At 35.1% G+C, this 13,531-nt stretch overlaps 1 protein-coding gene across 3 annotated transcripts in view; it reads right to left on the bottom strand.

The window, feature by feature from the left end:
• Window positions 1-13,531, bottom strand: part of FANCL (FA complementation group L) — a 78,519-nt gene that overhangs the window by 49,913 nt on the left and 15,075 nt on the right. For 2 of the 3 annotated variants that reach the window (XM_067704996.1, XM_067704998.1), the window contains one exon: window positions 9,309-9,409. In XM_067704996.1, coding sequence (XP_067561097.1) covers window positions 9,309-9,409 — 101 coding nt within the window. The remainder of the gene's footprint in view (window positions 1-9,308; window positions 9,410-13,531) is intronic. The other variant, XM_067704997.1, reaches the window with a different exon arrangement.

The following is a 13,531-nucleotide window of genomic DNA, read 5'->3' as shown; positions in this document are numbered from 1 at the left end:
TCTCAATTTAAACAACATGAAATAAATAATTTCTACTCATTTATTAAAATAATACATTTGGGCAACTTTCATTATTGGAAAGCTCAAATTTTTGAAAAGTTATAAACACATTTAAAACTTATAAGTTTAGGTATTTACTACTTAGCTAGACATATTCCAAAACTGACTAAGAAATTATAAAAACATAAATATAAAAATCTAAAGAAATAAAACACTATACTTTTTTTCGCACTTTACTTTGCATTTGTCATTTGCTGCATTTCTTTATAAGTTACTGCTTGCAATAACTAAAATGGCACTAAACTTAGAGTTAAGGGTTTTTTTTTTATTTTATTTATTTATTTATTGGCTGCATTGGGTCTTCGTTGCTGCACACTGGCTTTCTCTACCTGTGGTGAGCGGGGGCTACTCTTTGTTGTGGGGCGTGGGCTTCTCATTGCGGTGGCTTCTCTTGCTGCGGAGCACGGGCTCTAGGCGCCTGGGCTTCAGTAGTTGTGGCTCGCGGGCTCTAGAGCACAGGCTCAGTAGTTGTGGCGCACGGGCTTAGTTGCTCCGCAGCATGTGGGATCTTCCTGGACCAGGGCTCGAACCCGTGTCCCCTGCATTGGCAGGTGGATTCTCAACCACTGCGCCACCAGGGAAGCCCAAGAGTTAAGTTTTTTAAACATTTGAAAGGGATATTAATACTTAAGCTTCAGAGAGGTTTTTGTTGTTCTTCTTAATAGGTGAATGTTATCAGTATAGAAAAACAGAATGAATGTGCTTTATACCTCTTGAAATACTGTACTTACTCTGACCAAAAGCTTAAGTTATACAGTTTTTTCCATTAAATATCTAGATGCATTTATGTATTAATAACATCAAAAGGCAGACTGAAGACCTTCATGTTTTAATAAAGCACCAAAGTTTCCATTTCCACTCTCAACTTTAAGCATTAACTACTTCAAAAAACAACCTCCCTAGTTAACATTTTTCCTCCCTGTGTTTTCTGTACACCAGTCTATCCTGCCTTCCGTTAACTAGATTAATCTTCCTAAATATCTTTTTAATCATATCAACCACTTGCTCAAAAATACTCAGTGAGTCCCCATCACCTGCATATAAAGAATCCTTAGCCTAACAGTCAAGACCTTTCAGTCCGGCCCTAATATTAATCCTCTTATGTGAGCAACTGATCCACTCCGAAGTCCAAAAATGGACTGCACATTTCCATCACTACGAAGTTGCCTCCCCCATTCCTACCCTTTTAAGGCTTTCTATATGCCTCCCAAGCTTTCCCAATATCTACTTCCTCTCAGAACTTCCTAAATTATCCGTAGCGCAAAAGAACTTCACCTTTCTCTAAACTCTCATACTGCTCCTTTTCGTGTTGAGTTTTGCCTCCCAATCAGATAAGCTTTTTTTTTAATAAGCAATATGAAAGTTATTTTTCTATGTATGTGTCAATGCTCTATGTATTATATGAACATAAACAAGCTGCTGTCAAACTGGTTCATATTTACTGATTCGCATGTAAGTTTTAAACAACTAATGCAAATTCTGTTTAACTAGATACTCTAAGCATATTACCAATGTTTAGAAGGACAATTTTTTCACTATCATATAATTTGCATTCAGTGATTTGGATATATGTATGAGGTAAAAGCACTCTATTTATAAAGGTCATTTAGAATGAAATTCATACTTTTCACATCTATATTCTTATGCGTTATACAACAAAATTATCATAATTAAATCATAACACTAATTATATGTTGTAAAACTCATATATAGTCGGACCTTTTGGTGAACCAGTATCTCACCAACTTTATATTTACTTTACACAAGGAATTATTTGAGTCACATAACTTATGTTTCTTTTCAACCCTTATTACTAAGCATCATTGGTTGCATTTAAAAAATGAAGAGTATGTGGCTCTGAGAGGTTATGTGACTTGCCCAAGGTCACACAGCTGATAAGCCAGAATTAAAGCCCTTGTCTCATTACTGGAATTAATTTAGTATTAACAAGTATCTCCATTTCTCCCAATATGTTATATAATTCTTTGAAATGCACTGAGAAATTATAGAAGATATCACCATCAATGAATTAAGTCCATTTCAAAAATATTGGACTTAATTAAAAATCGAATTTAATACATGTTGACAATCTTTCAGCAGCACAACAAATTTAGTAAAACTCAGCTCTTTCGCAAAATAAATTTAAAAGGCCAAATAGTTTAATTCTACTCACTCTAAGCGATAAATAATATGCTACATTAAAAAGGACAAAACCATCAGGTCACTACCCCTGTTTGAATCATTTAAGCTCTGAATTATCTAGGACCATGTGATTACTAAAACAAACATAAGATATCCTATAAATAAAGTGACTATGCATTTCTTTTGAACTGGGACACTTTTGAGACTAAAAGGGGCCACGATAAAAAGCGTAAGTTAGGACTATCCTAGGTAAAGTGGGATATAAATCAGCCATTCTATAAAGCAAACAAAGCTTTCAACTTCAGGACATTCTTAATACCAAACAGAAAATCCTATTAAACCCCAAGAATTCTGTTTAATTCTTACTGTTTTAATGAGCCATTCTGTAACATAACACAAGCAGAAGTTAATAGAAACCCATCAAGACACTTTTTTGCAGCACCCACCTTCGTGAGCCAGTATAACACCCAAAATCATCCACAACTTCATCTTACCCTCAGGACAACTTGCTGTTTTTAGTGTGTTTTTAAAGAAGTTGAAACAAGTACAGAAATAACAATAATAGCAATCAAACTTAAGACCAGCTACTAATTCTCAATGTCATTTCTATTAAAAAAAAAAAGTATATGAATATAGAGGAAAAAGGAAAGATTTCAATCATATTTTAAACATTTCCTTTCTTCTAACTTAATTTTTTATAAAGCTTGATACTATAGAACTGATTAGATATGTCAAGTATGTAATTTAAAAACACAGCAAGGTTTTCCTTACCTTAAAAAAAAAATCCTTCTTTTATTATCAGATTTTACTATTCCACTAACAAATCTACAAGATTATTATTTAGAGTGTAAGTAAAATACAGATATTTTATTTGGTCTAGGAATCATGAAGATTCTGAAAATCCATTTAAATCAATTTGTCATGCAAATCATTATGTGTGTCATTTTAAAAGATATTTTAAATTAAGAAGCTAGACAGCTGCTCGGGTATCACCTCACAAAGTAACAATTCTAGCATGGGGACAGCACAGTTCAGGTCTCATTTGTAGCTCTGAGGGTCCTGAAACCCAGTATTATCAGTGTGCCAAGTATACCAGGCCCGATTTAAGAATTAAGTCACAAAAATAAAACTGAAAGGAGATGTTCTTACTTCGCCAGACAGTGCTGGATAAATACGGACAAAATCATACTATTTGGCTTCTCACAATCAATCCGTGCAGGCAACTTCTCTTCTGCTAACACACTGTTTATTTGTAAAGACTATGAAACTAATGATTAGGTAACAGCAGGTATATTCTAATTCAATCATGCAACCTAGTCACTATAATTAAACTATGAGCTTTCATCAATCTAAGCAACAGATTTCAAAACTATCATTTTGCACATGGCCAATTTTATCCGTGGTGCGATAGTCACACTTTGAGGCTGAAAACTAATAAAAACTACGTCCAAGTACTTGAGGGAACTTTACTAAAGGCTCCGTACCAGAGCTATCCCCACAGCACAACTCCAGGGAGCCATCATTCACGCCAAAGCCTGAGCACTGTTATGCAGCCAGCCTTGGCAATGTACGCTCATCTTACATACAAAGCTGGGGATGAAAATATGTATCTTGAAACTTATTCTGAGAATTAAACAAGAACTCTATAAAGTAGCTAGCAGGAACTTAAAACTGGAAGTTCCTATATATAATAATCTAAGGAGGAGACAAACATTTAAATTGTGATGAATGCTATGGTGGAGGCATTCATATCCTTACCTTTGGCTTTCATCTATTACCTAAGTTAGAGACCTGTTCCTTTTTCTCCACTATCAGAACAATGTATATAAAGCAAAGCAATGTCAGTACTTCCTACTTATCTATAAAAACATTTATTCCATAAAATATTTTATATATTTGCACTATTTCTCTTATAACTGTTGCTAACAGCTCTCAAAAATCCTATAAGTATATACCATAGTACCTATCTGAGTTAGAATTAAGTACTACTGGGATCCATCTACTTAAATTCTGACTCTTCCACTAGATATAAGTTCCATGAGGAATCTTAAGTCTTGCTTGTGTATCTTCACTGCCTTACATTATAGGCATTCAATAAATAATAGGTGGAAAAAAATGAACAATTCAAAAATCTGATATTTGCATACTCAATGCTTCAACTGATTTTCATTACTGGAGTTCTCCCAATAATGTCACATCTGCTTAGAAAACTGCCTCAAACTGACTATATCAAAATAACAGAAATAAAACTAGAAGAACATTTCTTCTTCCCTTTCCAAACCCTTCCTCCATTCCTAACTATCCTCTAGACACTAAGATCTTAACATTTAAGCATCAGAAAATAAGTCAAAATAATTTTTCTCTTTTCTATCACTTTAAATCCAAAGAATGATCAGGTCCATAACATCAACACCTCAAGAAAAATCTTCATAACTTCAGCAGAATTGTTAAGAGTGCATCTCAATTCATTACTTGTCTTCTGTCTCTCCCCTCCATTGTTTTGCTAAATTTTCTAAAAAAGGTTTCATCCATCCCAAATCCTATTCAGGAATGATACCTTATCAAATAAAATGGAATTTCACAAATACGCATTAACCGGTCCTCAATATCACCATAATAGTACATTTAAAATTATATGTAACATCCATTTCTGGCTAAAATGGAGTACCTTACTGAAGACCAAAACTTCCACTGAGAACTACTAAAGTAGCCTGATGAAAGGGAAAAGAAAAAAAAAAGTTTGAAGATGTCAAAAAATTGCTAAAGCAACCAGGACTTGAAGGACCAAGGTCCTGAAGAAGGGGGAACAGAGGAGAAGTAAGCCAACACTTCAGCCATTTTTCCTTCAGGGTATTTAGCAATTCTGGGCATAGGGCAAGAAAAGGAGGATCTGGGTAAATGGCGCAGGCAGAGAGCTACTAGTAAGTGGCAAACAAAAAACAAAAAAATCAAACAAAAAAAACCAACAACAAAAAAACAAAACAAAAACCCTAACAGCATTTCTGGCAATCTCTTGAGGATAGAGAAATAAAAATAACAGACTTAAAGGGCCAGAATCTGGTGAAAAGGTAGGGTCAGAGACTGCGGCCATATATTCTGGCAATTTTCCATCAAAACTTTTAATAAACTGCAAGGGATAAGAGGATAAAAAGCCAAGCAGTAAGCCAATGAAAAACAAAGGATAATATTTAGAAATCTCATAATACTGAGGAGAAATTTATTAGAATTTAGAACCCACCAGTGGGAAAAAGTCCCAGTGAACATCCCTAAGCTCTCAGTGGGAACCCTTGGAGGGTTACCGGTCAAAGCAAAGTCAACAAGAGGTATATGAAGCACTGCCCAAAATGAAGCCCAGACTCTAATGGGCTAAAGGTAAACTAGCCTAATGAAGACAAAGATTAGAGTTTAGGATCGACCAAGGGAGAAATCCAAATGAGCACACTTGGCTCTTGCTTGAAAGCTCTGGAGGGTTATAGCCTGGGAGAGGGAGAGGAGCAATAAGAACCCTGCAAAAATGACAACCCACCCTGAACCATTTCAGTCTCTATGGCAACCTGCCCCCACTTTATATTCCTAGCAAAGAAAAAAGTAAACCCTTTGTAGAAGAAAATATCATCTGGAGCTTCCAAACTTTTTAATACACAATTTCCAACACTCAACAAATATTATTAGGCATAGCACTGCAGCCTGAATGGCCAAAGGCAAGTACAGAAGAACAGCCAAGACAGTGAAAAAAGGGGCATTAACTAGAACGCCTACAAATTAAGCCAGTTTCCTCCTTTCTCCCCTTTTGCATTTTTTGTTGTTTTGTCTTTTTTTCCCCCCAAAGAAAAAGTAATCATGTTATTGAGAAGAGACACAGAGATTTAAGGTTTTACATTTTTTTTTGTTATACAGTATTCAATTTTGTATTGATTCAATTGTGAAAATAAAGAAAAACCCTTACTCTCTGCTGTTAAAAAAAGTCTAGGCCTTGGTATTCACCCAACAAAGTTGAAAAATAACGTCCACATGAAAATCCTGCACATAGATGTTTACAGCAGCTTTATTCATACCTGCCAAAATTTGGAAGCAACCAAGATGTCCTTCAGTAGGTGAATAAACTGTGGTTCACCCAGACAATGAACTATTACTCAGTGCTAAAAACAAATGAGCTAATGAGCCATGAAAAGACTGAGGGGAAATTTAAATACGTATTACTAAGTGAAACAAGCCAATCTGAAAAGGTTTCATAATGTATGATTCCAGCCATATGATATTCTGGAAAAGGCAAAACTATGGAGACAGTAAAACGAACAGTGGTTGCCAAGGGTCAGGGGAGAGGGAGGGATGAATAGGTAGAGCATAAAGCATTTTTAGGGCAATGAAACTACTTTGTACAATATTATAATGACAGATACACGCCTTTATACATTTGTCCAAAACCATAAAATGTACATCACTAAGAGTAAATCCTAATATAAACTATGGTTTTGGGGTGATAACAATGGTGATAACAATGTGTCAATGTAGGCTCATCTATTGTAACAAACGTACCACTCCGATGGGGGATGCTGATAATGGTGGAGTCTATGCGTGTATCTGGGGGCAGAAAGTATATGGGCAATCTCTGTACCCTCCTAATTTTGCAATGACCCTAAAACCACTCTAAAAAAATTAAGCCTGTTAACAAAAATTAATAAAAGCACTAGGAATGCCAAGATCCAGGACTATATGACAGAAAACCACAAGAAAAAAATTAAAGAATAAAGAGACTCAAGGGGATCTAGATTATGGGAGTAGGTAGAAAAATTTTAAAACAACCATAAAAAAAAAAACAGAGAAAAAGATGGAGAATTTCAACAAAGCATTAAAATCTAGTAGAGTTATACTAATATCTAACAAAGTAGACATTAAGGCAAGAAATATTGCTAGATACAAAAAGAAACATTTAATGATGAGGGAAAATCCACAAGGAAGATACAGCAATTATAAATGTGTATGCACTCTAAATTAAAAACAGAACTTCAATATGATCCAGCAATTCCACCTGTGGGTATATGTCCGAAGGAAACAAAATCACAATGTCAAAGAGATAGCTGCACACCCATGTTCACTACAGCATTATTTACGATAGCCAAAACATGGAAACAACCCAAGTGTCTACTGATAGATGAACAGATAAATAAGATGTTGTGTATATATATATATACAGTGGAGTACTTTTCAGCCATAAAAAAGGACATCCTGCCATTTGCAACAACCTGGATGACCTATAATGGGCATTATGCTAAGTGAAATAAGTCAGACAGAAAAAGACAAATACTGTATGATCTCACTTATAATGTGGCATCTAAAAACATACCCTAAAAAACTGAGTTCATAGGGCTCCCCTGGTGGCGCAGTGGTTGAGAGTCCGCCTGCCAATGCAGGGGACACGGGTTCGTGCCCCAGTCCGGGAGGATCCCACATGCCGCGGAGCAGCTGGGCCCGTGAGCCATGGCCTCTGAGCCTGCGCGTCTGGAGCCTGTGCTCCGCAACGGGAGAGGCCACAACAGTGAGAGGCCCGCGTACCGCAAAACAAACAAGCAAAAAACTGAATTCATAAATACAGAGAAAAGATTGGGGGTTGCCAGAGATGGGTGTGGAGGGTGGGTGAAATGAGTGGAAGAGGTTAACAGGCACAAACTTCCAGTCAGAAAGTAATTAGTGGGAGTGTAACGTACAGCATGGTGACTACAGCTAATAATATTGAACAGCTGACGTGAACAACATGGCAGTTAGGTGCACCAACCCCCAACACAGTCAAAAATCCACCTATAACTTCACAGTTGACCCTTCATATCTGCAGTTCCACATCCACACATTAAACCAACGGCAGATCGGATAGTACTGTAGTACATATTTATTGAAAAAAAATCTGCATATAAGACCCCGTGACGCTCAAGGGTCAACTGGATTGTATATGTGAAAGCTGCTAAGAGAATAAATCTTCAATGTTCTCATCACAAGAAAAAAATATGTAACTGTGTACTTATGCATGTTAACTAGACTTCTTGTGGTAATTATTTCATAATACATACATATATTGAATCAGTATGTTGTACATCTGAAACTAATATAATGTTCTGTGTCAATTTTATCTCAATAAACAAACATTAAAGGGAATTCTTTAGTCAGGAGGAAAACTACTCTAGACAGGAGAGAAATGCAGTAAGGAAGGAATGAAGAACACTGGGAGAAATAATTGTGTGTGTATAATACTGACTTTAAAAACAACAATAATGTTTGTCAAATTTAAATATAGAATTAAAATGCATTATAACAACAACACAACAAAGTGGAGAAAATGCATTCAAGAGTTTTAGATCCTCGCAATATAAGAAAATTGGTAAAGATAACAATGTATATTTTGCTATGTGTATGTTGTAATCTCTGAGGTAACCTCTAAAATAATAAAAAAAAAAAACCTAAAAAGTTAATAGAAAGAAAAATATAATAAAAATTGTGATTAATTCAAATAAAGGCAGATGAAGAAATAAAACACAAAATACATGAGACAAATATAGAAAACATACAGCAAGATAATAGACATAAAACTAAATATATTGGGTGATGTCAGTGAAAATGGCAGTCAGAAGTTCCTAAAATTCTCCCCTCCATATAATAGCAACAAGAAAACCAACACAAAAAAACTGTCAGAAAAAAAGGCAAATATGTGAGGTGATGAATGTTAATTAATACAATTGTGGCAATCCTTTCACAATGTATAGGTATATCAAATCATCACACTTTAAGTATGTAAAAATTTTGTCAATTATATCTCACTAAAACTAAAAGAAAAAAGAAAATAACGTTATATGTTCAGTGAAAATATGGTAACATCTTAATTTACTGTGTACAAAAAAAGGTTATTTTTTTCCAAATTATATTTAGAATGCTACCTTGTAGGTCAATTTTTTTATGATGATATACCTTTAATTCACAGCCACAATAAGGATCAGATAGTCTAACTACATGACACTTTTGACTAAAAACAGTGCAAAATAAATTGCTAAAACTGCACATACCTTAAATTGAAATGCATAAGAGAAAGGCATTTCTAAAACATTTTAAAATGGACATACTTATCCCAACCAAGAGTTCCTATCTCTTCAATAAGGCTTGAGTAGAACTGGGGAGGAGGAGGTAGTACATACAGCTCTTTTTTATTCTTTAAAGCAACTTCCTGTTTAAAAGAAAAAACTTGAATCAGCTTCGGAATGCTACACAATGAATTATTAGTACCTGATTACGAAACACAATTCTGTAATCTTTGAGCCTAACTAAAGTATCCATTATTTTTATGGAAAATCCAGCTGAATGATTCCCCTTCTCATAAAAAAAAACATGAAAAGGGTAAAGGATTGTACTGAAGGTCATGTAAAACTGTCAGTTATTACACCATACAAACTTAAGACTCTCATGTTCTCCTAGACTATTATGCCTATCAGAGATGAAAAAAATTCACACACACACACAAACACACACACACAAAACCTCCTCATTCTCAAGGCTTCACTATTTTTCTACTCCTGTTGATATAAAGAAACATGTACCTTTAAAGAAAAGCCTGAACTCTATGTATATTGCCTAGACTGATACATTTGCACACCTTTGTGAATCACATTCTTACAAAAACCCTTCATTATCACAATAAATATATACCTGTTAATTTTTTCACTGACTTACATGCTGTATTACTCCCAGACCAGCTAAGTGTTTTGTCATCTATCTGGCTAGATCACAGCTCCTTTCCCTGCTAAGCCCACCTATGATATCTTTAAGATGGTTTATGTTCCCCCAAACAAAACTAAAATTTACATTTTTACAAGCAATACAAATATCACTAGAGTTGCTGAGGCTGAAAATTACCAGTTATTTCAAAGGTGCTAACCTAGACCAATATCTTATTTGGAAAGTAAAAATAAATGTATCTATACAGATGTTCATATGGTCTGGATTATCAAAAGGTTATTATAAAAAGAAATAATAAAACCAGAAATTAATTAATAAAAACCAATAAAGAAATTAAAAACCAGATATAATACATAACAAAACCAGATGGGAAGAAGTATAAAAATTATAAATACTTCTGGTAACCCTAATAATAAGTTTAAATTTTTATTTAAGTATATATTTATTAGTCCTTATCCTTTTTTTTTTTTAAACAAGGATAGGAGACAATTAAATTGAGGTAACACTAGAAAGAATAGATTTTTACAAAACAGCGTTTCAAAATCAGGACTGTTTACTGAAACTACTTTAATAGAGTTCCAAATCTGCTTTAGGATAAAAACAAGCAAACAAACCAAACTGTGAAAGCAGGTTTGTAAAGCCCAGAACGTCAATGTGAATTAGAAGGGAAGCTCCCACAAGACAAAAAGGACACTGCTTTTTTATCAACTAAATACCTAATGCTGTATATAGATAGCCTGATGGTCCACAGAAATAAATTTGTACTATTAAGATTATCCTGTTACTAATACTACTACTACTGTCAATATTGTTCCTGGACTTATAGATGTAATAGCTATACAGTATTTATTTGCAAATTTTTTTAATTCAAAAATATTAATTACTACTATTCACGTATACTGAAGGTTAAAAATAAACTTGGATAATAATAAAAATGTACTTTAATCTAGGTATATGACATTTGTAAACTCTGCCTTCTACCTTGGGTCAGACAAGTTATTCCTATTTTAGAACTGTAACAGAGAAAAGGGCAAAGGCAGAGAAGCAAAGTGTTCTTTGTGGACAAGGAAGCAAAGGTACATAGTAGAAAGAACACAGGCTTTACAAACAGGTTTTAATTCCTAATTTTAAACATTTCCAAGTTTTGAGGCCTTAGGCACTCAGTGACTCAGCCATAAAAAAGGAATAAAATAATTTACCCTGTTGAGTTCTTTTAAAACAACTGTTCAGAGCTTCCCTGGTGGCGCAGGGGTTTAGAGTCCGCCTGCCGATGCAGGGGACGTGGGTTCATGCCCCGGTCTGGGAAGATCCCACATGCCGCGGAGCGGCTGGTACCGTGAGCCATGGCCGCTGAGCCTGTGCGTCCGGAGCCTGTGCTCCGCAACGGGAGAAGCCACAACAGTGGGAGGCCCGCGTACCACAAAAAAACAACTGTTCATTTATCAGATATGTACAAGCTCCTACTATTCGCCTAGTTATTAAGGAAACTCCATGAGAGATTTAACAAAATTTCCTGAAATAAGATCAACACCTACTGATTTCATTTGGGCAACATTCTCAATACTTTCACCAGTGATTACATTAAATGAACGCTATTACTAACAATACAACCCAATAAACTACAAATTCTTACATTTTTAGGTACAGTGCCATACATGTGCAATAGCATCACCAACTCTGTCCACAATTTCTTCAGAAAGCTAAAGTATAGGATCTCATTTTACTCAGAAATGCAATAACAAATGTACTAAATAGAATATTGTGAACTGGAGATCAATCTCCAATTATTTTAAACTAATGAGTATTTCTTCAAAATTAAATGACCGATAGAGCTTAAAGTTAGCTTCAGTAGTAATGAGCCACAGTATATACAGTTTTTACTCTGGTTCCCTTACTCCAGGGATCCCCAACCCCCGGGCCGTGGACTGGTCTGAGGCCTGTTAGGAACAGGGCCACACAGGAGGTGGTGATGCACAGCAGGAGGTGAGCGGAGGGGGGAGTGAGCAAGGCTTCATCTGCGGCTCCCCATGGCTCGCATTACCGCCTGAACCATCCCCCCATCTCCCCCACCCCCCCACCCCCCAGCTTCATGGAAAAATTGTCCTCCACAAGACCAGTCCCTGGTGCCAAAAAGGTTGGGGATCACGGCCTTCGTCCTATTTGTACAGGTTATCAAAATTATGATAAAAAGACAAAAGGAACTTTTCAAACTTGTTCAATGTCAAGGAGATGTAAACCAAAATACGCTTCACTTCTTCACCTTACATTTTTTAAGGTTATCCTGTTGTGGCCTTTGACGAAATTGATAATGAATGTTGATAATCCTTATTAATTAGGGTTTACAAATTTATTAGTCAAAATTTAAACTTTAGAATCTGATATTTTTTTATACTCTTTATTTTGATCCCAAACTTTTCACCAAAGCTCCACCTCAGCGGGTTGTTACGAGGATTAAAAAAAGGACTCAAGACAAATCTAGCAAGTAAATAAGCTCTGAATATGTGGCAGCTGCTCCTAACAATAAGAAGGCCTCAAAAAAGAACCACAAAGAAATATCAAACTGCTTTCAGTTGTTAGTAGCTATATATTGGTACTGTAATTTTGTAAAACAAATATAAAGAAATATTTTATAGATATGGGAAAAGCGTAAGTGAAACATACAAGTAAAAACATAATAAAATGACTGTTAATATTCGAAATGAAAATTTTCAGATTAAAAAGAGATATAAGCATAAAGTCAAACAAGTAAAATCCCTATGCCAAATTTGAAATGAAAATTTTGAAATGAACTCATGATTGTTTTCTTTCTAAAAAGCATTTTTTTCAGGCTTTGTCCACTGAAAAGGCCTAGAATTAATACCAATGAACACTCCAGTTTTGAGACTGTGGCATTCAAATACCATTTCCTACAAAAAAACCATAGGTCTTCTGAAAAATAGGATGACTTAATGAAACTGGGGCAAATGGTGTCATAAAGCAAAGCTTGGGTTGTGTTAAAAGAACTCAGGAGCCAACATGAAGGGGCTTACACTGACCAAAAATGGTACAGTTTAAGCACTGAATAATGACTGCAATGGACTAAAGTTAATAAAATATTAAAAAACTCACAGGTTCATAATAATTTTTTTTAAAAAAGCATTAGTTTCGAGTTGCTAGGCACCAACTGATTATTCTAAAAATTGACTTTTTAAAAAAAGGAAAAAGAAACAAGCATTTATCCTATCTCTCCAGTATAAGTTATGCCTCAAATTAACCAAATAACTGATGAAGGGAAATTCTTCTCTGTAAAAGATTTTCAGCTAATAAATATAGATGATGGATTTTTAAAAATCACCATTTGCAATCCCTAATGAAATAGTGGATGTAGTCAATGACTGTCATTGGAAGCTAAAATCAGTAGGTGATAGACTGATGCGAAACTTTATATTAGATGGATCTAAACCTATTGATCAATCTTAACTCCTCTAAACGAGGAACTATCAGACACCATGTACCTCCTGATGCAGGGTGAGAAGTACAGAGCACAAAGTATTCTTACCAGAGCAAATGAACCCAATTCTGTGGAGACCCTCAGATCTAACTGCCAGATTACAAAAAAGGTAGAAGAATATGT

Source organism: Pseudorca crassidens, chromosome 14, assembly GCF_039906515.1.
Source record: "Pseudorca crassidens isolate mPseCra1 chromosome 14, mPseCra1.hap1, whole genome shotgun sequence".
Lineage (NCBI taxonomy): Eukaryota > Metazoa > Chordata > Mammalia > Artiodactyla > Delphinidae > Pseudorca > Pseudorca crassidens.
The sequence above is the reverse complement of the archived record's forward strand: the minus strand, read 5'-3'. Positions and strand labels throughout refer to the sequence as shown.